This window comes from Ascidiella aspersa, chromosome 4, assembly GCF_963924565.1.
Source record: "Ascidiella aspersa chromosome 4, kaAscAspe10.2, whole genome shotgun sequence".
In the NCBI taxonomy this organism is placed as follows: domain Eukaryota; kingdom Metazoa; phylum Chordata; class Ascidiacea; order Phlebobranchia; family Ascidiidae; genus Ascidiella; species Ascidiella aspersa.
Window position 1 is genome coordinate 30567373 of NC_139450.1, and position 24512 is coordinate 30591884.

Here is a 24512-nt window from a genome sequence, read left to right on the forward strand (position 1 = left end):
TAATGATACGTAAGCCGTAATCGTTGTTCAAAAAAAAGCTTCAGAAGGGTTAGATCACAGTTGTTAAACACACATTTGTGTGTGCGTCGTTCATTGATTACGTGTTTTAAATTCACAAAAACAAACCCTGACAGCTTAAGCAAACTGGCGTTTATGTAATTCTTTCCGTCAAAGCTTTACCCACAGATCTCTTCGTATGCCCGGATGCATTTCAATTGCTCGAACTTGTATGTACAACTCGGTCGGGCTTATTTCCGGCCATGCATTCATGTTCATTTACGGACCACGGCTCAACTGAAATGACACCCTTAGCCGTACTGGTATGGCAAGTGTTGCTGTTCGCATTTCTTATACGCAACTTTTTCCGCGTGTTTTGCGTTTGTTTTGTTCTTACTGTGTCAAGTCTTATGACAGGGTAAAACACTATAATATTTAAGCGAATATAGAAGGCAAACGATTAAAGATATTCAACTCCTGAAATTGGTAAATTCTGCCTTGATTTTACAAAACAAACTTAAGTATGTGGTGTCTGAAAATGCCAACTTCAATACCGGAATTAATTCCATTGGTCTAAGGTTATATTGTATGAAACTGTAAATTTAGCGCTGTAAACATTTTTTTCAGTTTGCCTTTCGCCAATGTGTGTACAATGTACATATTGTGTTTATTGTCATTTGTTATTTTTTTAAATTGGGCTTACGTCATATCCAAACCATTAACCGTAGACATTTCTAATCAACTTGATCACCACATTTTCCCGAATTAGCTCTTCAAGAGCTATTTATTTTGCCTGTGATTTCGTCAACTTTTTTCTGAGCATTTTTTGTTTTGTTTGGGTTTATCAGCGATTTATTTTTAACCTTGCTTTAATTTCAGGTTTAACACACGTTTTTGACTAATTTAAACACAATTTCACATTTTGGGCCACCAATTGAACACCTAAAAATTTTTGCAATGGCCATTTTCGTCGTTTTTAGGTGATTTTTTTCTGTGTTTTTTTCATGCGTTTGTAAATACTGAGTCGCTGCTTCATTACAAAAAATCTTGTTGTTGATTTTGTTGTTTATTCTAAAGACTATGCAATGGTTTGTAATATTGAAACGACAGTTTTCAAATTTCAAAGTAAGTATTTGATTTGTTTTGTTTCTATGTTATGCTTTTCAAAATTTGTTTTTCATTTTAAACTGTAAACGTTTAACCTTAATTATGAAACCTTCCAGTTTGTTCCAATGCAAAAACTTAACTCTTGACATGTTTTTTTGTGAAAATCATTACTTGTAATATAGTTCTATGTTTTTAAACTGCTTTAGTCGTTTAAAGGTATCGCCAAAGAACGAACCCTGGCGTGTTTTTATAATACTTGTTAATTGCAAAATGATTTACACTTTTAATTGATATGTAACTTTATTTAAAAAATGCTGCCAACAAATGAATCTTCATATGCCTTTGAAATACATTGCATTAAAATGCAGTATGCTATATCTTAACTTTTATAAATTGCTCTAGTTTTTCAAAAACGCAGAAGAAAAAATATCTAATTTGAACTATTTTAAATTTGCTTTAATTTTGTAAATACCACACCGTTACACATTCCCAAAAAATATTGTTATGTATTTAATAAGACCTGTTTTTATAATTTATTTTCAACTGCCATGTAGCTTTTACTTTTATAAAATACAGTCATTTGTTTAGTGTTTTGTTTTTTTATATTATGTGACAAAACGCGTTTTTTTGTGCTTAACCCTGTTCCACTTATTTTCTATTCCCTCGTCTAGGTACTGCCAAAGTTTGCGCTATAAATACTATTTTACATTTCGCGTCGAATTTTGGAATCCTTTGCCCCCTGACGTCACGTGATGACGGTGAGACGATGACGTCACCAAAAATGAAACCTCCGTCAAGACCCAAAACAGAAGTTATCTGTTCTCGTATGCCACCGTGTGGCGAATTTAGCCCGAATGGAATGAGAATAAAAGTTACAGAGTAAATAAGTACTTGGCGTGTTGTTTGTTGTTCTGTCCCAAGGAAGACTGTAGATGTATTGCAACGCAAAATACACAGTGTAAACGCACAGTAATGACGATAAAAGGTAGTTGAATAACATATTTCTGAAAGCAGCATGACGTTAAAGTAAACAGTCGAGGTCTTGTGGACCAATGTTACGCATTTGAAGTTGGTTAAAATTAAATTTCAAAGGGTGGTTTTACAGGTTGGAGTGATGTCTGATTAAAACAAGCTAAATTTCGTGAAAAAAATGCTGTATAAATATATACATAAAATCAACAAAAAGTTATGGCAATCTACTACACTTTTTTTAATTTCTATTTGTGACATTTCATTGAATAGATTTTTAACAAACCAGACAGTCTTTCGAAAAAAAAAACATGCAAATATTGCCACGGCAGTGTAACATAAAATTTGGCATAACCTGCAGGGAAACCTAAATTCCACTGCGGTCATTTAAATAACCCTGTTGGCACAACTTGAAACTTACAGAGACAGAATCATTTCATCTGCACTCACTTTAGCATTCCAAGCCCCTTAATTCGGCGGATTTCGTTGAGTGTCTTGCTTTAGGTGCAATTGCCTGCCGAGTGCGTTTTCACTTGGGTTCAGCAAACTGCCAAGCGACGGTGCTGATCCGTGCGCCAGGTACGGGTGAAAACGACGGATGACTTGCTGGTACTGTGAGAAGGCAGCTGCCGCCGCTTGGAGAGTGCTGCTGCGCTGAAGGGACATGCCGAAAACCGACCTTTGATTGCAACAAGGCAAGTTTTAGTGTGTATCTTTCTTGTGGAAAATGTGAAAATACAGGCATTGCTTTATAAATTGGGAGCTGGTTTAGAATCCTACCACAGCGAACATTATTTGGGTTTGGATAGGTTAAGCAATATTATTAAGTAATATTACTTGACCAACCTTCACCAAACACAAACATTGTGCTTTGATTTAATAATTAAACGCTGTGGTAGAATTCCAGACCCGTCTACATTTGGTTACACTACAAGTTCGACGATGGTTTTATTCAGAATGTTGCAGTACTTGTTTCATTCTGCATTTTTTAAAGCGGTTAAGTGGGTTTTGCTTTAAAAAGTTGCACGCAAGCGTAAATTAGAAGCAAGACTTTTGTCTATATGTGTTTCTTAACGTGTTTTTGGCCGATTGCTGATTGTCGGCCATGTTAAAACTGAAAATGTATTATGGCGCACTTTTTGTCTATTATGCCGTCATTATAGCACGTCTTTGTTGAAAGCTGCAGATAAAAGGAAAAACCGCCTACTTTATTTAGTTGCAACTTACAAGACTACCCGCCTTAAAGGTGACATATATTTCGTTAATCTTTATTTTTTGTTGCAAAATGAGTGCTCACGATTGTAGTTCAAAGGGTTATTTAAAAAAAAACGCGTGTTGAATTTAAAGGACAATCGATAAGTTGAAATTTGCTTATTATGAAAAATGTTGTCAAGTTTGCATATCAACATTGTTGAGACGGAAAGATTTTCTCGTCTATTATAAAATATTGTACAAAAAACAGAGATGTAGAGAAGCTACCGGTAGCCAACTATAAAATCAGATTGGAGCCGATAAAAAAACGGTATTATTTATCCAAACATAAAGTTGCATAAAAACTTGAAAACTAAACTTCTGAACGCCAAACTAAATTTTGGCCTAATAATTTAAAAAAAATACCTTTAAACGTTTATTGATTAAGCATAGCAATGATGTTATTTTATAGCAAATCTAAAAGCGGAACTTTTTGTCCAAAACATCGGGGTATCGGTATTACAATAAATTGGCAAACAGCTAGAATATTGAAAACTTTTCAAGTGGGTGATTGTTTTAACTTACCCGAACTGGGGAATACAGCGGAATGGAAGGGCTGCTGATGAAACAGGGGCGAATCTCGATGCGGTGAGATTGTGAACAAATCTGGGGATATCTTGGGTCGCTGGAAATACCCGACGCCGGCAAAATTCCTGTTCGTTGGCTTTAAAAGAAACAAAAAAATGCTATAAATAGGACAAACCTGCGATCGAAGTATTCTAACACAAAATGTATCTGACAAATTATTATTTTATTCATTATACCAGTGTGTAAACTACTGTCATTTTAAAATAATATATAACAAGTTAAATCCCCGTCCAAATTATAAGTTGCCCATCTCCAGACCCAGTCAAGTCATTTTTATAGCAAGTCAAGTGAAGTTATTGAAATGAAAATAAAATAATGAACTGTTAAAATTGGTCAAATTGTCCGAATATACGCAAGAACTAAACTAAAAGATAAGAAAACCTCAATATATCGCAAACTAATTATTTACGTGCAAAAAATGAAATAAATAACCCAATTTTATGAAAACACTTTTTTTTAACCGAAGCCATTTGACTCAATGACTTAAGTCCAAGTGAATTCATTTGTCAAAAAGACCTAAGTTATCGAAAACAGTGACTCAAGTCCACTTAAGTCGAGTTATTACATTAAGTCCGTACAATACTGCACAATACCATTTGGTAGAAGAAGTTAATATAAAAAAGGAATCAGTTAAATAAAATAGAAAATACTTCTTTTTATCTAAAAAAATTCTCTGTTTTTTTATTTGTTTTTTTGTTTAATTTGAATATCACAAGGTGCCATTTAAGCGTTCAATATGTAACCAACAATATTCGTTGCACATCGGAAAACCGGTGGCGTGTTCAGACCACCGGTTCAAATGAGAGAAAAATAAAAAAAATCATTAATAGGGTAAAATGATTTCACATTTAGGCATTTTGTTCCAACGAGATAATAATAATTTAAGAAAGCCGCTATTCCACCATAGGCTATTACACTTGAAATATTTTTGTAACTCGATGGATCACTAGTGGTCCGATTGTTCGTGGCCACAATTTAGGAACCACTACATTAAAGCAATGCGTTTTTGGCTTATTGTTAAGATTTCAGTTACAAGTGACTTTTGTCGTAGTGGGTTATTGAAGTTTTAACTATACAGCTTAGCTAAACATACCTAAGTAATATTAATGAAAAAAGGATTCTATAGACACCCTCGTATTTTCAATGAATTTCGAAGTCGCGCTAATGAAGTCCGGCCAAAATTTAATGTTTCAGCCAATGTATTATCTGGTTTGACAAATTGACATGATCCAACCACTGTCTAATATGATAACCTATTCTTTGCGTTTGAAAGGTTCAGCTTCGAAACAATGTGTACCTTCAAGCATCCTCAAGTGGGCGGCAGTGGGTTGTACCAGGCGCGAATCGTTCAAAATACCTTCCACGGAGTCTCTGAAACACAGTAAGTAAGTTAATTATAAACACATGAATCCTATAATCCACTATTTTTGCATTATACAACACTTCGTTAGTCAGAAGCAAACCAGCACAGCATAAAACTAGGAGAACTTCCAGCCAATGAACATTGACGGCATTTTTTGTCCAGTAATCTTTGTTATCTTTACTATCTGTGTAACATATATGATACTAGTGCTATTAAATGTATGTTTTTCAAACATGAACAGAATTTGCTGGATTTCATAGTCAGGCATTTGATTTTAAGATATTTCAGCGAGGACCTAAAAATTAAACAGCCCAAATGTGCTTCGCGCTATTGATGTATTTTTTTGCGAATGATTGAACTGGTCCCGAAGAATGACTTATTTAAAACAATTGCTATTTGTTGAAAATGACTTAACTAGGATTCAAGTATAGTTTGCGGATGAATTGACTGTTACCTAGGTCATTTTGAAATGACTTGTGTGCAAGAATTGCTATTTGTTGAAAATGACTTAACTAGGTCTTAAGTATAGTTTTATGGATGACTTGAATGCTTCACTGGTACCTAAGTCATTTCAGAATGACTTGTTTAAAACAATTTACTGGTAGAAGTCCGTTCAGCCGCTTTCACCGCGCTTTATTTCCGCCGTTTGACTGCGAATAGACGCCAGGCGAAACAAAGCATTCCCCAACCGCGGCACTTAATTAGCCAGGGGGGAGGGGGGGGCGAGAGCCGTTTTATTTTCGGCGATTTTTCGCGAAAAAGCGCCGAAACATTTTAACGCTTAAAACGATTTAACTTTTCGCCGAAATTGGTTACGATTGATCGTTGACGCCGATGCGGGCGCTCGAGGCTCGCCGAAAAAGGCGTACCGTGTCCTTTGCGCGCGCGGACGGAGCCGTGAAAAATTAATTGTAATCGCATGTTGGCTGCCAATTAACGTGAAAATGCCTTTTCGCTTCGGACGTTTTGGAAATTGCCGACAGCAGCGGCGACGACGCTATAGGGCCCACTCGGGTTTTTTTCTTTTCGCGGCTGATACGAAAATCAATCCTGCCGACAGGCATAGCGATTAGGCGGTTCTGTGGGGGAAATAAATTTGCGGCGCTCTTTGAGAAGACTTGTTTAGCGTTTATAGCGAAATCTAGACAAAAAGTAAAAAAACACTGTTATGTTTACTGAGGTTTTCCTGATTTTTGTTTTAACTTTTTGAAGCGACTCAAGGCCCCCACGTTCAAAACTGCCTTAATCATTTAAAATTTAAAAGTTCGACAACTTCTTACTATATTTTTTCTGACAAACTCTTTACTTTTCTGACAACTCTTTCTACATTTCTCAACACCAGTAGACGCTCATTTGAAGTGGTTTTTGTTTTGCCACGAGTACGAAGCTTCAATTTTGCAAAACTATAGTATCGACCTATTGCCTTGCTGTATAACAAGTTTGAATTTAAATTGACTGTTAGTTTGGATGTATTGCGATCAAAATTTTAAAAAGACATCCAATCTTGCGTCGCAGTTTTTTTCATTTTTTTAGGGAAAAAAAATTAAAAAGTAGCACAAACAGCGGCAGCAGGAGCAACAGAATGCAGAAGGGACGATCTTTGTTTATGTTTATTTCATTTTTCCTTTCCTTGGTGGGCCGCGGGCGAGCCTTGCTGTATAAGATGTTTGAATTGGATTCGATTGTTAGTTTGGTGTATTTTGATCAACGTTCATTTTTTAGGAAAAAATTAAAAATCAGCAAAATCAGAAATTGGATCCGATTGTTAGATTTGATGTATTTCGATCAAGGTTTAGTGTTTAGAAGAAAAAAGTAGCAAAAACAGCGGCAGAAGGGGCAACAGAATGCAGAATGGAGCGCGTTCGTTTTTTTTCCTTCTCCTAGTGGGCCGCGGGCTTTCCGCGATGATTCGCGCGAGGTGTGTCGTCAATTGATGCAGCGCGCTGCTAATCGCATCAGGCAAAGTGCGGCGCCTTTAACGGGCGCGCAAATGAAATCGTTTCTAATTTTATCAAGTGCTGTGAAAGGCGCGGGTCGACGGTAACGTGGTTAGCTCGTTGTCTGGCAGCGCCGGGCGCGAGTGACCCGCCGCCTCCTCCCCAAAGCTTAAGCGCCCCCCCCCCCATTGAGCGCGCGAGAAAATACCAGCTATTCATTAGCGGCCTCTCGCTGCTCTGTCGTGCGCGCGTGGCTGCTTGTGCGCATGCGCTGAACAGGCGATGACGTGAATTTACTGCGGCCAGGATCCTACGTGAAAGCTTCAGTGTAAGCGAAGTGAAAAAATCTAAGCCTTTGCCTGCTGAGTTTACGTATATTTCGATGTTTTTGCGCGCCCGCCTCGAACCTATGGTATATTCCGTATTTAAGTGTTGATATACCGCAAGTGTCTAGCCTCCTTCTGGAGTGTTTTGCCGAAATTTTTGCCGCGATCAAATGGATCAATAAGACAACACTATGCATTACGCAATTTTTTTACGACGTGAAGGGGTTAAAAAAACAACATTAAAAAAAGCGAATTATATCCTTGCTTTACCTTATAGTTTGGCCTTTTTTGCAACAAAAAATAACAAATTAGAAGTAAAATAACCTGGCCAACAAAACAAGATATTCAGCTGTCAGAGAATCGAAAAAGATTGGGGGCCTGTCAGCAATCTATATGAACTATACGGCAACCAAACCAGCCAAAATAAAATCCAAAAAATCCGCGAAGAATTGCGAAATAGCGCGAATCGCGAGCGGCGACGTTCGTGGAAGCGGCGTTGAAAGTCGCAGGCGGCAGCGGGCCGACCAGGGATTGCTTCAAACGGCCATTTAATTATTAATGCCGGGGCTGCTGTAATGATGTTGACTCGAGGCTTGGAGGTGACGCGATTTTTATCCGCGCCTCCCTGGGAATTGGGCCTCGGCGCTGGCGGGCCTTTGCCCGGTTGGGGGAGGGGGTGAAAGGGCGGGGCCTGACCCAAGTTGCCCGCCGCGCCGTGGACGGCTTATTAGCCTGAGGCAGCTGTCAAGAAAGCGATCGAAAAATTGCGATAACTCGATCTCGCGTTCGCCCGTTTTGCCGCAAAAGGATCGATCGCCTATATAAGCGCGCTGCGTCTCTCTTTTCGACCCCCCTTTACTGCCAACGCGACCCCCTTGCCTTCCTGGCCACTTATACCCCCATTTCACCCAGAGCCGCCGCTGCTAATTAACGTTGACAGCCCCCGTCGCTGGTTTCGCTGGCGCGAGGACCGCCAGGTGAATGACACCGCTGCTTGACAATAAACCGTTTTCGGTATACTTGAAATCCCTTGACAGGTATTGGCAGCGAAACCTTTTATCAAGCGTGCATTTAAAAATGTTTAACATTAGAAGCGGTTTTAGGATCCCTAATTTAAAATCTCTTTTTGTAGATATTTAAGTTGTCTTTCCTATTCAATTTGCCATGATTTTAATCTTTAGATGTTTAAAAATCCTATGAAATGCTCCATGTAGCCATTTTGATGGTGGAGATTGCTAATTCAATTAGAAATAAAGTTGGCTATAATGATTTAAATATAAGATGAGTAAATATTCAAGAAAATAACCACAGGTTTATCCGCTTCAAACTGAAGCTCTTGACGTTACATTACTAAAGTTGTTGATTTTTCGCAAAACTAATGCGTAAAAACTTTGTATACATTTGTTTTTGTTTACAATAACAAAGATTGTTTGATGATTCGGGTTGTTGTGTTTTTTATTTGATAATTTGTTTTAAAACAAAATTTTGTTAATTTTATTTAGAGTTTGTTACTACCAAATGCTCATCCCGGCTTTGAAGCGAAATTTCTCTTAAAATCGGTTATTTTGTGTGTAAAATTTGGTTATGTCCGACAACAACAGTAAACATACAAGGATATGTCTATAATTCGATGTCCCGATAAATCATGACACCCATTTATTTCAATTACATAATTAAAAGAGGCAAAGTTTATTTCAAACACCAATGTGGTGTGTTTAATTCTAGATTTTCAGCTGTCGCTACTCATGTTGTTTATTTATGCGTAAGTCTCGTTAGCTTAATTTTCACTGACCTCTCGTATTCGTTCATACGGGAAGAATCTCGAAATCCCTTGGCGAATGGATTGCTGTCGATCTTTAGTCTTGTTATCTGGAAACAAAATGCGAAAAAGAGGCTTGAATGGAATATTGCCTTTGTTTTGTTTTCGTGGATGCAGCTTTAATTTTCGCGAAAGTTAAGTTTGCGTTGCTTTATCGTTTGGGAACTTATGTGCAGACTTACTGAAATTTGACGAGTTGAAACTAAAATTTTAGTCAATTATAAACCAAGGTCGGTCATCTGATTGCAAGCCACGAAATTAAATGATAAACAGGCTCGTAATTTGAACTTATCATTTCGTTATATTTAAAAGTGATAAAGAAATTATTTGCAAAACTAAAATATAGTATTAAATCAGTGGCCTCTCAATCGGTTTGCCGCGGCACTTTAGAGTACCATTTTTAACGCTTAACAGTGCATAGAGATATTTCAAAGTCTTTTTTGAAATATCTCTTTGCACCCCAATTTTTTTTTTGAGTTCCAATGTTTGCTCTATTGGTAAGCTTCTTGATACAATTTTTTGTGTAGGATAAAAGTGCCAAAAATTAAAAAGGTTTTTTTCAACCTTGTTGCACAGTTAATGTGACGTTTCAATTTCGTTTATTGTAACGCTACAGTTAACCACTCGGAAAAAATATGGAGCAAGGGGTGCCGCGAACATTTAAAATTTCTTTAGGTTGCCGCAAGCCAAAAAAAGTTGCAAAACACTGTATTAAATAAACGTTGTTTTGGGTACTAAAAATATCATGATGAAACTCAAGACGACTATTATGATTCTCCGACTGACAATTTGTTTGTTTACAAGATAGGCCTGTGTCAGTCACCAATTAAAGCCACTAGATTAAATCTTAAATAGACTCGTAACTTCAACGTATTATTCCGTTATATTTAGAAACGATAAAGAATTTTTTTATGCTAGAGAAAAATATTGTCATGAATAAACGCTGTTTTATGTACTAAAAAATATCGTGGTATAACTATGAGAATACACGGCGAAGGATAGTGTTTTTCTGACTGCCAATTAGTTTGTTTATAAGTATAATAGGCCTGTGTCAGTCACCAATTGATTTTGGTATGCGGTGACGGCGGTGAACTGGGTCTCCGGGAAGATGAAGGTCTTGTACTGGTCCGGATTAAGCTTGTCGAGGTCTCGAAGTTCCTCGTCTTTTCTGATCACGTGAACGCGAGGCTGGTATTTGTGCATCGAATTAAGAATCACCTGTTTAAAAAATATACAAGTTCACTTTGGCCTCACTTTTTACGGTTTTAAGCGATTGGATGGTCTCGATTTGGTTCTTAGAAAATGGCTGATATCTAATTTTAAATCTTTGGAGCATATTGATGTTGAAAATCAATAAAGAGTTATTTGAAACGTTCAAAATGATACCTACTTCTGTATGGGCTTTGATATTCTTATTACGTCCTAATTTTAAATTACGTCCTAATTTTTAAGCTGTATTCCATGGCACTGCTGACATGTATTTTGATTCAGACAAGAATTCCTGAAACTGTGTTTTATCATTCCAGGGATATCGGCTTTATGAAGTATAGTTGGGTGAAGGTTGTTTCGATATTAAAATACGTTTGTTAAGAGATCTACCTGGACCTTGGGTTTTCGTCACATCAAATACTCATATTTACCATTTTATTGGGTTATATATTAATCGCTAGTCAAAAGTTTATCCACTTCAAAAAACTCAAATTTCTTTTTAACTCTTCAGCATATTTCACCGATAGGGTTTAAAACATGGTTTTCGAAGCCACTACTGGAAACAGCTAAAAAAATGGGTGACCTGTAAAGCGAACAAAAACGTAAACTGGGCATTTCGTAGCCCGCAATTTGAACGCCACGCCCACCTCATTGACCAATACCAAAGTGACTCGCATAAGAACCGCTTACTTCGACGAGCCAGAACGCAAGGTCACAACAAAAAAAGCGGGCTCAACCATACAGACCATACGACAGCAGCATGAACAGCAGGCCTTCATCGACTCTGACCTAAGCCTGACGCGAGCGAGTGCCTCACTTATCAGGTGACAAATTAACTTCCCAGCGGACTTCGTCGCCGCACAGAAGCACGCGGGCTGTTTCAACTTGAACTCGCGTATCTCGGGAAGGCGACAGGGGCTTTGCAAGCGGAGGGCGATTTACTGGAGTCGCCTCACACTATTGTTTTCAACTCTCTTCTTACAGCACAAAGTTACAAATTGCTTTGAGCGGTGGTTCTCCAATTTTGTCCGCGGACACCTACATTTTTTTTGGCTACGCGTGGACCACGGTAGACAGGAAAAGTTCAGAGATGACTTTAAAAATTGACGTCACAATACAAGTACCTATACTTCAGAAATCTGCAATCAGTACAAAACCTTTTAAACTCTTTCCTTTGAAAAAATGATTTCTTCTTAAATGCACTAATATTAAAATTAGGCATTTATGGACCAGTTATAAGTGTTTTTAACGCAACGGTATAACCTTTAAACATTGTTCCATCAAGTATGTAAGATTGTTTGACGTAGTCCAATGTGGAGTTTAAATTTGGTAAAAAATTATTGGAGCTATAACGGCTATCTTATTCCATAATTTACTTCTACCTTAAAACGGTGCCTAAATTTCGATCAGCGAAAAAATATATGAGTGTATACTTGACAATTAACACAAGCTTTAGGGGGTTAACAAAAACACGCTTCCCTGTGAAATTCCTCCCACTGTCTTCGCTGATGACAGGGGCGGCCAGCAATCTGACCGCCTCATTCATTTCGCGTCTTATCTCGGGTCGTTGACGGCTTCTGGGCCTTTATCTTGGCTTTTACGACACCACCAAGTCCACCAGCAGCCAGCCACACCACACCAAGCCTGCTTGCCACAAGGCGCAAGTCGTAATCGAGGCTATACGGCTAACAGGGGATAGGTTTATGTCATTGCAAAATTGATTTGAATTTTATTTGAAAAACTCGGAACAATGGTAACTTCTTGTGCTCCGGATTTGTTGTCGAGAGTATACGTAAAACTGCGACCTCCAACCAATAAATATGTTCTAAATGTGTATTTAAAAAAAGGAAAACTGCAGAAATAGCATTTTTCTGTAAATCGCGATCGTTATTTTCTTATCAAAAACAATTGGTTGAACTTCATTGACTTTTCTTTTCCTGCGATAAAATTTACCTTCCAATGTTAATTGCTAAGTATAAAGCAATTCAAGATTTTCCTTATAGTTTAAAATGTTATCCACGTGATTTTCGACCTGGAACCCTTAATTTTCAGTAGTGGCAAATTTTCCTTGGCCAGAGTAAAAAGATATGTGACTTGAAAAAACTTAAAAAATGAAATTCCTTAAAATCCAAATACTGCACAACAACCATTTTAATTTCACGGAAAAAATCTCGACCTTTTTACATTTCCCTGCACTCTGTCTTAATTTCGATCCCTGCTCCAATAGGCGGGTCGAGATTTCGAGCTCTGCTTCTTGCAAAGTGAACAAGAGATGACGGCAAAATAACGACGTCGACTTTTTTCCGCCGTTCAACCCAGCAATGACGTATTTGCGTGACGCCCCTCTACATTTCGTGCTTCCCTAGGGTGCTGGGCCCACTGCTGAAATAGCGGCCTCGACACTTTAGGGAATATTGGACTTTGTTTTCGAAAAATCTATTTGTGGCGCTGCTAAGTACGAATGTGTATTTCTCCCCTATTGGATCTTTTTTCGGCAGGTAGGCCTAAAGGTGAAACTAAAAATGAAATTAGGTTTAATAATGCCGGGTTCACCCGTTTTATAAACAAAATGGCATAAACTTTGTGCATCAAATGTGAAAGTGGTCAAAAATGCTAACAAATCTGAAATGTCTATTTATTTTTAAAACATGTTTAAAAAACAGTTACATCTGCTAACAGTTTATTCGACTTTGACTGTTTATTCACTGTCACGCAAAACGGAAAAGTATTTATTTTGCCGTAGGCTACATACGTGACTGTTTCATTTATTTTAATTAATAATTCTGTATACTTTTGTCTCTTGTTTTCGTACATTCGTGCCCTTTTTTTAATGAAGGCGAGAGAAGTTGGCATTTTTAAACATTAATAGACAAACTCATAACAAGTCGGCAAATTTGAGTCGTTGAGCAAACAGAGAAGAGGTCAAAATATGAGGTTCTCACAAAACCTCATAAACTTCCTATACGTATCTACTGCTTAGTAATATACTCCGCTCACGTTTTAGCTTGCCACCTTTTACATTATCTCATGAGTATTGCTCACTGTTGTTGCAACGTCTAAATCAGGGGTTCTTAACCTTTTTTGTATGTTTTACCCTTTTAACAAAGATGAATATCAGATTTTCCCCAATTATATAAAATGGTTTTATTTTTTTTAAAAACGAGCAGTAAATTATATCAGTTATGATGTAAGAATGAAGTTACTGAGAGATAAGGATGTTGCCAATGAACTAAAATAGATATCATCGCGAGAAATAATGTTACCGACGCTAGATGATAAAGAATTAATAGGCTACTTCGGGCTAACTTCGAATTAGCAGTTAATCTAAACTAGGAAAGTAGGCCACCAATACCTATGGCTTGCACACTTTTTCTATCCTGTCAGCTGATGTGGATATTTTGATTGATAGCTCATTTACCCCCTAAAACGAGAAAATTTACCCCAGGTTAAGAAAGGCTGGTCTAAATAATCTCCAAGTGGTTGGTCATTGGTTGCAGAACAAAACAATCTTAGCAGTTCGAAATGCAAGACTGCAACTGTATCTGTTTAAATGTGACCCGAGGAGCAAAAACACTCCTCAGGGAATGACCTAAACAAGGCGCTCCGGATATTTTCCGCCGTAGTGTTATTTCGGAAAGCAGCTAAACCCATATCACCGCCAATTTTGACTCGGGATCATCGCAAGATTGCGACTTTGGCGATTAGAGAAACGCGGACAATCTGACTTCGAGGGCAGCTCAGTTCGTGTCTCACTCCGGGATGAACACCACAAATCCAAGAGAACGTTTACTTTCTCTTCATTGTGATTCACGACGGCGCTTCTTACGCAATTGTCCCTCGGCGTGGTTTTAGGTCGATGGGCCAGCTGACAAATAGATGCTAGCGCCCGTTATCGCTTTCTCTCTATCTGGAGCCTTTCGCTTACAACAAGCGTTTAAATTACCTCACACGTCACTACGCCAACTATCAACACCCACGCCTTTGTTATTTGATTTCGTATCATCTCATCGTATCGTACCGTTACGTAACGGTTTGCCCCGATATCGCTGCGCCCGATCTCTGAACCGCTTTGTGTTTAATGAACTTGTGCCCTGCGCCGACCAAAATAGCAACTCGGCTGTAAAAAGCTCATCCATTTTACAGGTCACTTGTGTTCCTATAAAACCGTGGCCCTTTGGAAGCAAACACACTCGGGTTTAGTGACCTCAGTGTCTAAAATTGCAGTGACACGTAGTTTTATGTTGGTATATCAGTAATACAGCATTGAGTGCTTAAAGAAAGTTTTTAACAGCTAAAATTCTGCTTTTAGGTAGAGCGATCAACGGAAACATTAAAAATGTGTGCCTTTTTAGAATGTGTTATTGGTGTCTTTAGACAAATGTAATTTCGAGATTTATTTCAGTGGTTTTGTGTCAACAGCTTAATTAGCTATTTATTTTGACAAAAAATGAGCTTTTCTCCTAATTGATTTTGTGTGATTGTGTGAAATTGAGTCATATTTTCTAACTAATTGGGGTGATTGCTGTTTGGTAAATAAATATATTTTTCATCTGACATTTTATTCACGATTATTTAGTAAGGTTTAAGTCCAAACTCGATCATTCTAATTTAACCAGGTAAATATATAAACATATTTTTTGGCTTATTGTGTGCCAAACGTTGACTAAGTTGTCAGATGTTAGTTTATGACACACATTTTTCAGCAATGTTGTGTTTGGAATACAGAAATGAAAGATAACTGTTTGCATGATTTTTTTTGGTTGCGTGGTGCATCAGTGTTAAGAATATTACTCTGATTGACTTTATATTTTTAACATTTAAAAAAAAAGCAATTTTGCTTAAAACAGCGACGTTGGTATTTCAATCACAGGCAGTCAACGGGATCTATAGAGATACGCAATGTCGCTCGACACAATAGGATCAATACAAGGACATACGGAACACAAGACCTCGCTTTGAAGATGCGCCAGCAAACCAGCATGCAGTTCGCACTCAAACTGGCCAAAGTGTAGACGGTAGGTTCTGCAGTTGATAACTCTAAGTGGCCAATTAATCTTCATTGGGTGTAAGTTGCCTGTTGGCGAATATCGCGACAGTCGCGACCGCGCTAAATCGCTAACACGCAACCGCCAGATAAAAATAAGCTTTTGAAATCAAGCACTCGACACTTCGACTTGGAACATGGAAATGGCTTCTATTTTTGGACGCGGTTGCTCTGACGTTGTCGCGTTATCCACTGAGTGGTAAATTCGGGCCAGGAAACAAAACAGCGTCGCATACAGCAATTATGGCAAGGTACTCGTGTCACCAAGAATATATTACAGACACATTAAATAAGTTTTTTCTAATGCAAACAAAACTTTTAATATGCAGCAGTGTTGTAAACAAGTTATTTTAAAATGGCAAGTCCCAGTCAAGTGATTTGTGAAATAACGTAAGTTCAAGTCAAAAAGTCAAACTTATATAATGATAAAACGATAAACCATTAAAATTCGTAAACTCGTCCGATTATGAGCAATGTTTCAACTAAAATATAACAAAACAAAACAAAATGTAGCAATCTTATGGTTCAAGTGCAAAACTTAAGATAAATATCTTAAAAATCGAAGTAAAGTCATTTGTCTGAAATATTTGAGTTAAGTCAATTTACCAAAACGATCCAAGTCAAGCCATTTGAAAGCAGTTACTTAAGTGCACTTAAGTCAAGATTGACTTAAGTGTACTTGAGTCAAGATTGACTTAAGTTATTAAAACACTGATATGCCGCCTCGATCAAAATTGCTATCGATTTGTTCGCAAATGCCAAGAACTAGTTTAACGACAAAAGTAAAAAAAAATAAACATTTAATTGCGAGGAACGTACTAATACAGTTCCCTAATACCTAAGCTGTCGTAAAAAGCGATTCGGGTGAACGATAAAGCAATATTGATTAAACCTCGAGTAATGCAAAGAAAGTGCTGTTGACAAAATGGCCGACTTTACAGTGAACTTGGCCGCAGGCAAACTTTCACGACTACAAGTTTTAAAATGTCGGATGGGACTCGCGGGACAACCAGAACACCGTTTAGTCGTGTTTTAAGCTAAATAGGCAAGAACGTATGCAGAAATATCGTGATAACCTTTTAGCGAACTGACACTTATGCCCTTATGACAAACACATGATTGAAACAAATGTTTATTTGTGAATATTATTATAATTGAACTTAACAAAATACGAATATTATGTTCTATTCGGTTTTTCTTTCTTTTATACTCGTGCAGAAAATATTAAAGATATGTTATGCCAAACCTATAGTTTTACGCTCTCATTATCTAATTATTAGTTCCTATTGACTCTTTTCTAAGTTTATAAAAAACAAAAACTTAGCGGGACTGACAGTAATGTTCAACCGTGGGCTAAAAGTTATTTACGATAACAACCTTTATCTTGGTTTAAATTAAAAAAAAAAGGAAATGAATTTGTGAGTTTTATTGTTAATGCAGCCTGCCACAAAAACGATTCCCTCTTGTTAACACAAGAAAACTAACTAGAAATGTTTGAAGCATTTGATAGCGAGCAAGCATCGATATTTCTAATAGTAATTTATACTCGAAAGGTTTGTTTAAAAAGTTCTGGCATATTTCCTTTTCCCGTTTGCACCCTACCTATCGAGGTCGTAACTGACCAGTTTTTTCTGCGATGTCAGTGTATTCGAATTCTACTGCAACTAGAGATAAGGACTTACGAGGCGTGTTTGTACTACGTTGTAACATGCTTTATTGAAAGCTAAGTTAAGCTGAATTATTTGAATGTACAATAAATCTGACGATCTGCACTTTGAAATGAAATGGCAGTTTGTTAGTTTCGGTTTAGTGGAGTTCTGATAGTACAGTGATCATGTACCCCTCTTGAAGTATACACGTTTATAGTCCATGGCCAGAAAAAGCGTAAACGCGCTGGTAAAACAACAACGTTATTAAATGGCGCTTTCCTGATCAGTTAAAATTATTGACTCACGTGGCTGTTTTGGTCCAGCTCGTTGTTGGTCAGTTTTAGTTTCTCGAACGAGAACATTTGCTTGCAGACTTGGACCCCGCTGAGGGGCGAATCGGGGTGAACGTAGAGTCGGGGTGAGAGGGGTGGGTCAGCCTTGCCTGTGAACACGGTCGCGTTACAGAAAAACGGAGACAAATTCTGCGAAAGTTGTTAGCCCAAGGTCAGTGACTACATTGTTCCAAAACGCACAGTTTCAGTTAATAATGATTTTGTTAAAAATGAACGCATCCCTGTCGTTGACTTTTTTGAACTTGTGAATCGTGTTTATTCGTCGTTATTTTGACGCACAACAAGGTTTAGGATATATATATATTTTTTTCATTCCACATACTTTTACACCACTTTTTAGTACTCAAAACTAACTTTTGTGATTAAATGTTTTGTCTTTATATTGTCAACGAAGAACAAAAACAATCGGATAGCAAATGTTAAGAAGCGTTTCATTGCACAGAAACGACTACACCCTATAGTGTTTAAATCTTGGAAAATAGTTTAAAAAAACCTTTAAGTGCAGTCAAAACCTTAAAATTTGACATTGAGATATTAATGAAGCGTGCTTCTCAAAGTTCTCTTACCAGCCACTAGCCAGCTCGATCTATGGTAGGCGTATCTGTAGCGCTTGTTGTCCACCGGTACGATGTCCATCGCCACAATGTAGCTCTGACCGACGTCGGCATTTGCAAAGGAAACCCGAACGGTGGGAAACATGCGTCTAGAAAGAAATTACTGCTTAAGAAAACGCGTTTTTGCGAGCGTGTGTCTCACGTCGCCATTCTTATCGCTTTTACTTGCGCTTGTGCTTTTACGTGCATTTTAATTGTTTTCATTTCTACTTTGACCTGATGAATGTGCGAAAGCTTGTCGAGAACCCAATACAAATTGTCTTTATACAGTGCCCCCTGATTCCCCTGCTTAAGAAGAACAATCTTAAAAGTTAGGCTGCTTTTAAACTTTTGTTATAGGCCGGCCTGGGCAAACTACGCTCCAGAGGCCAGATCTGGCCCGCGAAGCAATTTTATCAGACCAGCGGATCATTTCCCATAAAACTTTTTATTTAAAATTAAGACTTGTGTGTTTTTCTTGATTTTAGAATATTTGTTGAATAAAGTAAACTTGTAAAAATTCCTCACCAATTCCTAATCTTACCAGCTTGTCAAAACAACGCTATATTTAGCAATGTTTATAAAAGGTTTACAGTCATACGTAATAAGTACCTCCCCGGTGATGATCATTTCTTCTGACAACTAAAAAGTCCCGCCCCATATATACCCCATGGGGCCAATACCTCAGTTGAACAACCCTGTTACGCCGCACAGTACATAGTAATAAGTACCGCTGCCTTAATCCTACCTTCCCGACTTGGTGATGATCATTTCGGTTCCCAGCTCGTGAAACTTTCTCCACAGTTCCTTGGTCTCCAGTGAGCACTTAAGCTCCTTCAGCGCACAGTGCTTTGGCTTGTCGGATGCCGGTAAGATGTCGGCGCCGTCGGCCACGTCGGTTGCATCGGTCGCGTCGGCCGACGTCGCTGGACTTTTATGAGACTCGGAGTCATCCTGATTGGACTGCTTGTCACTGTCGTCCGCTAAATCTTCTGAAAGAATTCGGGGCCCAAGGTTAAAATTGTGTTTTGATGCTCAACCCGACTTCAAATCAAATCATTTAGAAACTATATGACATACAGGCTGGTATTGAAATGAATTAGGCTAAAAATGGTCTTTAGTTTGGTGATGATTTTAAATATTACTTCACTTTTATTTATGCAGTGTAATATTTTAACTATATAAGGCTACTAAGGATATAGCCTTTGGCCCTGGGAAAATCGGCCCTCAATTTTTTTTTAAAGTTACATTTTTGTAAAGCAGTAAATAATTTCAATTTTTCATGTATGTCTTTTTATTACTTTTTGCAGCTTGGTTTGCAAAATTAGGCCCTTCTTTAGTAAACAGTTTAGGCCTACAGTGCCCTTAATCCGGCCTTGCATTTTTGTTATTTTTGTGTCGAGTTAATACTCAACGATATAGTTTAGAGTGTTTCTTTGCACTTCGTTTCTACACTAGAGACGAAGTTTGTTGAAAATAAAAACCAACAACCAAAAATACCAAATATTGGTCTCATGCAAAACTTGCTGTTTGGCGACATATGTCTATCTACCTCAGTAAAAAAAAAAAAAAAAAAAAACAGCAGCACATTTGCAGTTTAAATTTAATGACTAATCGGGTCCTGATACTTTGATACTGAAGATTTTACAGATGGTTATCGTGACTATGTAGAGTTTTTGGATTGCTCATAACTGCTAGTAAACGGCACCTTGACGAAAATACGACTATGAGTTGATAAATTCGATAAATCGGGGTTTTGTTTGGCATTTTGCAGTGAACACGAAATACTCGATTTCTTGTCCCTTAAATTAATTGTTTTACAGTGAAACTTGTTTATACAGTGAGGCACCAAGAGCATAAGAAACCATGCTAGAGTTTAACGCAGTGAATCTCAAATGGAGCCACTTGGCACCCTTGGGAGGAATCTTAAATTTTTGGAAGGAAATTTGTTCTAGGGAGAAATTAGTGAGGCCAAATAAATAAATAAATAAGTTATTTAATTGGTTATATACACTAACAGGCTGATTTATTTATTCAAAGATTTTTTCGACTCTTTTCCTGTAGGTTTGTTTTTCTGTCAGCAGGATACTTTAAAGTAATAAATAAAAATGTAGAATACTTCTTGTTTGTTGCTGGGCAGGAATCGGCAATGCTAGTGTTAGTAATGGAGAAATATGAAAAAACAACTTTGAGAACCACTGGTCTAACACAGTGAGCTATACATGGAATATATGTTATTTTTTTGTTATTTTTTAGTTTCATTATTGCTCATAATCGGACGAGTTTACCTAGCTTAACGGTTTATCGTTGTACTATTACACTAGTGGTTTTACTTGGAGATGATTGGCTGTAATAATGACTTGACTGGGACTTAACTTGCATATTTTTTTGAAAAGACTTGTCATTGACTTAACTTATTTCACAAATGATTTGACTGGGACTTGAGTCGTTTCAAAACTACTTGTTTACAACACTGGTCTAACGCGGTGCGCAAAGGCGGCGGGGCGCGGACGTCGAAGCGGCGGCCACAGATCTATAATTTCGACAGGAGCCGGCGTCGGGGGTCGCCATTTGTCGGCGGGGGTCGCGGCGATTTGAGTTGATAAACCCGCGACGCGCGCTGCACGGAAGGGCGGACGACAGCAGTCATGACAGTAATGGCGGCGAGCGGCCCTAGACTTAATAACACACCCGCCCTACATCGATCTTGGCTAGAGCGTTATCAGATGTCACTACACTAGTCAACGGCGATAAGGTGGCGAGGAATTATTTCCAGCAAACCGAGCCCATTCCCGAAATGAAATTTTCCCGTATCTCGCGCCGGCATCGTCCTTGTGAAACTCCCGCTATAGTATTGGCAAGCCATCCGCAGCCCGTATACGTGTTAACGCAGGGGTCGGCAACCTTTTTTGCACTGCGGACCGGTTTAAAACTGAAATTTTGTCGCGGATCGGCCTTAAAAACAACAAATGCTCAGTAAAGGAAAGGGACATTGTTTGCATGATTTGATTTTATTGCACTTTAGGTTGAACACGGTTAAGCATCAACAAACATGATATTTTGGCCCTTTTTCGATGTATTGTACATACTAGGAGTAAGCCGATCAACCATGGAGTATATTTAAACGAAAGTTAATGTGATTTGGATATTAAAATACTTCAAATGTTTTTTTACTTTTCCTAGCTTTTTCCGGCTTGTACGTATAGGCCTACCCTACGTACGGTTTGTGTTTAAATCAAAATTTTAATCTAGCAACCCTGCTACGGACCGGTGACGAACTCCTCGCGGACCGGCGGTTGCCGACCACTGTGTTAACGTATGTGTACGACTGCATATGCCCAATGGTTTTCAGCCTTTCACGAGTATAGCGTTTTTTTTTTGAGGCCGTAATAACCGCAGAATATTTGGGAATATCAGTGCCCTTTTACTATGTTGAAAATAAGTAAAGAGCTAATGGAAACGTTCAAAATGATACCTATACTTCTGTATGGGCTTTGATATTCTTACTACGTCTTGCTACAACTTCCAACCATTATGCTCCAAAATGGTCATATAAATTGCACGTTTGCGACCCTCTCCATATAGACCCCATTGGCCAATACCGCGGTTGCACAACGCTACTACAGCTGCACACGACACGACCATAAATGCCGCTGCCTTGATTGTAAGTTCTTACCAGTCGTCTCTGGTTTATAAATCGCCATATAAAAAACGCTATTTTTTTCGGAAATTTACCATTTCGCTTCTTGCGTTTGGAATCTGTGGTGAAACTCTAACTTCATTCCAAGTTAATTTAATCAAGTTAAGCCGTACAACGAACAACTTACGCGTACCCTTCTGTCGTTTAGTCATTGAATTAAACGATTATAGAAAATTTAATTTTTGTATTTTTTTATACGCTAAGAGCTTTAGCGTTTGATGTAGCACACAACCGTATTTTTATCAATGTACAACTGCCCTCAATTATATTTCAAAGTCTTAAACTTACTTTAAAACATCGTTGATACTGATTTCTCGGCAACAATTTTAACTAGTGTTATTTTTGCATGAAAAGTTTTGACATTATTTTTTGTTTTCACTTTTTAAGCCTTTTTAACAAAACGCAGGGCAATATTTAGTTAGTCTAAGAGGTGTTATGCTATATTGAAAAAAAATAGGAGAATACACGCTTAGAAATTGAGTCTTTTCACTATTGTGTTTTATATATGTAACCAAAATAGGAAATTCGTCTAAGTCTTTTGGAATCTTGCCCGCAGATAAATTTAAGCCATCATTTCTTAGCATGCTTCAAACAAAACCACCAGTGGTCACGACCCCCTTTAAAACTGTCATTCATTACTTATTTAAAACAAGTATAATGGGAAAAAAATACTAGGTACTAGGTCTGTTCGTACCACGACACTAATACGTAATCAAAGTTTTGCAAACTTGACCAAAGTATGTTTTTCGCTTAAATGTACTGTCTTCCAATTTTTGCGAACCTAAACTAGACGTTAAAAAGTGTTATATGCCTCTCATAGAAACACAACCCAAAATATTCCGGCTCAATTGTAAAAAAGGGTTTCCGGACATTCCATATTGTATATAATAGCATGCCAAACACTACGATTACGTGTTCCGCATGAAATGCGTTACACGTTTTGCAAATTTACTAAAATTGAAGCCATTTCATTATCTCTGTTTGTGTTATAATAATGTCAAACATAAGGGTTGTGCAAATCCCAGGCCCAAATAGCATTTTAAAGCGTTCTTAAAAACGAGTGCATTGCATAGGCGTATAGCCAGGGGGCACATGGGCCATGGCCCCACAAAATTTATAAATATTGTACTCTTATCGGCTCTCAGATTTATGTGTGCTTTATTGTAAAAGGATAAATGAAAATAACGATCAAGTTGTAACGAGCCTCACTGGCGGGAAGCGACGAATAGACTTTTAAACATATTGATTTGTTGTAAATAGTTAGTGAGGTTGCAGCTTTAGTGTCAAGTTATTAAATCATAGTTTGCCTACACGCAGCGTTTCTTGTCTTTTTCTGAATCGCTAGTCGGTGTCACAAACAAAACACTCTTACTAGTTAATGTTCAAAATTTCTGCCCAACCCCAAATTTTCGGTTGTGCTCCATTGCTAAAATTTGAAGACCTCTCTTCATATTTGTTTGTGCTGTAAAAATTACCAATATAAAATACTTGTGTCGATCCTATGCCCAATTAGGATTTTAAAGGACGGGTCCTTGAAAAAACTACTCATTCGCTTTATATCGCTATACTACAGGGGTACTTAACCTGGGGTCCATGGACCCCTTGGGGATCCGTGAACTAGTTTAGGGGGTCCATGAAGGCCTAATTGAAATATTAGTGTATATTTAAGAAGAAATCAATTTTTCAAAGAAAACAATTTAACTAAAAATAAAATGGTTTTGAACTAAACGCATTAAGACTCCATTTCACTTTCACAATTTTTGACCAAAATAAGCAGACTCGTAGTCTATTTGTATTGTGACGTAAATTTTTGACGTCATTTTTTATTTTTTTAGCCTACCGTAGTCCACGCAAGGCAAAAAAAAAACAATTTTAGTGGTCCGCGGTAAAAGAAAATTTCAACAACCCCTGCTATAGTATATCGTTAGTTCTAGGCTTAACTTACCGATATCCGGAGTGGAACACTTTTCCTCACTTGTCAGCGATCGAGATTCCTCAGAGTCAATTTCCTTGCGATCTGCCAAGGTACGCTGGGCAGACATAATCGCCTCAATCGAGAAGTTGTTGGCCCGCGCTGACATTTTAACTCCTTTTTCGTTCACGGTCGGAACCGCCGCTGCTGTTTCTGCCAAATCTTCGGCCGACGTATTGCTCATGGCGTTTTCCGTCGACTGTTCCTGTTTGTGCATTTAGGGACAGCGGTTCTTGCTTTTCGGTAAATATTCTTCGAGAACTTTTGATGCAATCTGTTCGGGCTGATTAAACTTCTATAAAAACTGCAGGAAGATGAAAGCGTTGTTAGCGTTTTTGTCCAAAACGGTCTTACAAATTTGGAGCATAATGGTTGGAGGTTTTAGTAAGGCGTAATAATAATATCAAAGCCCATACAGAAGTATAGGTAGCATTTTGAACGTTCAAATAACTCTTTATTAATTTTCAACATAGTTACTTCTGAATGGGCTTTGGTATTCTTGTTTGGTCTTAAATCTGATTTCTTCTGTCTGTAAAACTTTTGAACGTGCTGTTTACTGAAAACACGAGAATATAGGATAAAAAACCGATACATGCCAAGCAATGCTAAAAGTTTAAGGTGATGTGCATTTGTTT

At 37.9% G+C, this 24512-nt stretch overlaps 1 protein-coding gene across 1 annotated transcript; it reads right to left on the reverse strand.

Moving 5' to 3' along the window:
• Positions 1-2541: 2541 nt before the first annotated feature.
• Positions 2542-24094, reverse strand: LOC146157441 (T-box transcription factor TBX20-like). Its single transcript, XM_083388212.1, has 9 exons — positions 23851-24094; positions 18954-19197; positions 18179-18315; positions 17565-17701; positions 10417-10575; positions 9331-9407; positions 5210-5283; positions 3850-3988; positions 2542-2752 (listed from the first exon to the last, which is right to left on the reverse strand). The coding sequence occupies exons 1-9, from the start codon at positions 24092-24094 to the stop codon at positions 2542-2544; spliced, it is 1422 nt and encodes a 473-aa protein (XP_083244338.1).
• Positions 24095-24512: the final 418 nt, after the last annotated feature.

Coding starts and splice junctions, on each gene's coding strand:
- LOC146157441 (XM_083388212.1), bottom strand. CDS start 24,094: ATGCACAAACAGGAACAGTCGACGGAAAACGCCATGAGCAATACGTCG. Junction 18,316..18,953: donor ATCATCACCAAGTCGGGAAG/GTAGGATTAAGG, acceptor ATTTCTTTCTAG/ACGCATGTTTCCCACCGTTC. Junction 10,576..17,564: donor AGCTGGACCAAAACAGCCAC/GTGAGTCAATAA, acceptor TTTTTTAAACAG/GTGATTCTTAATTCGATGCA.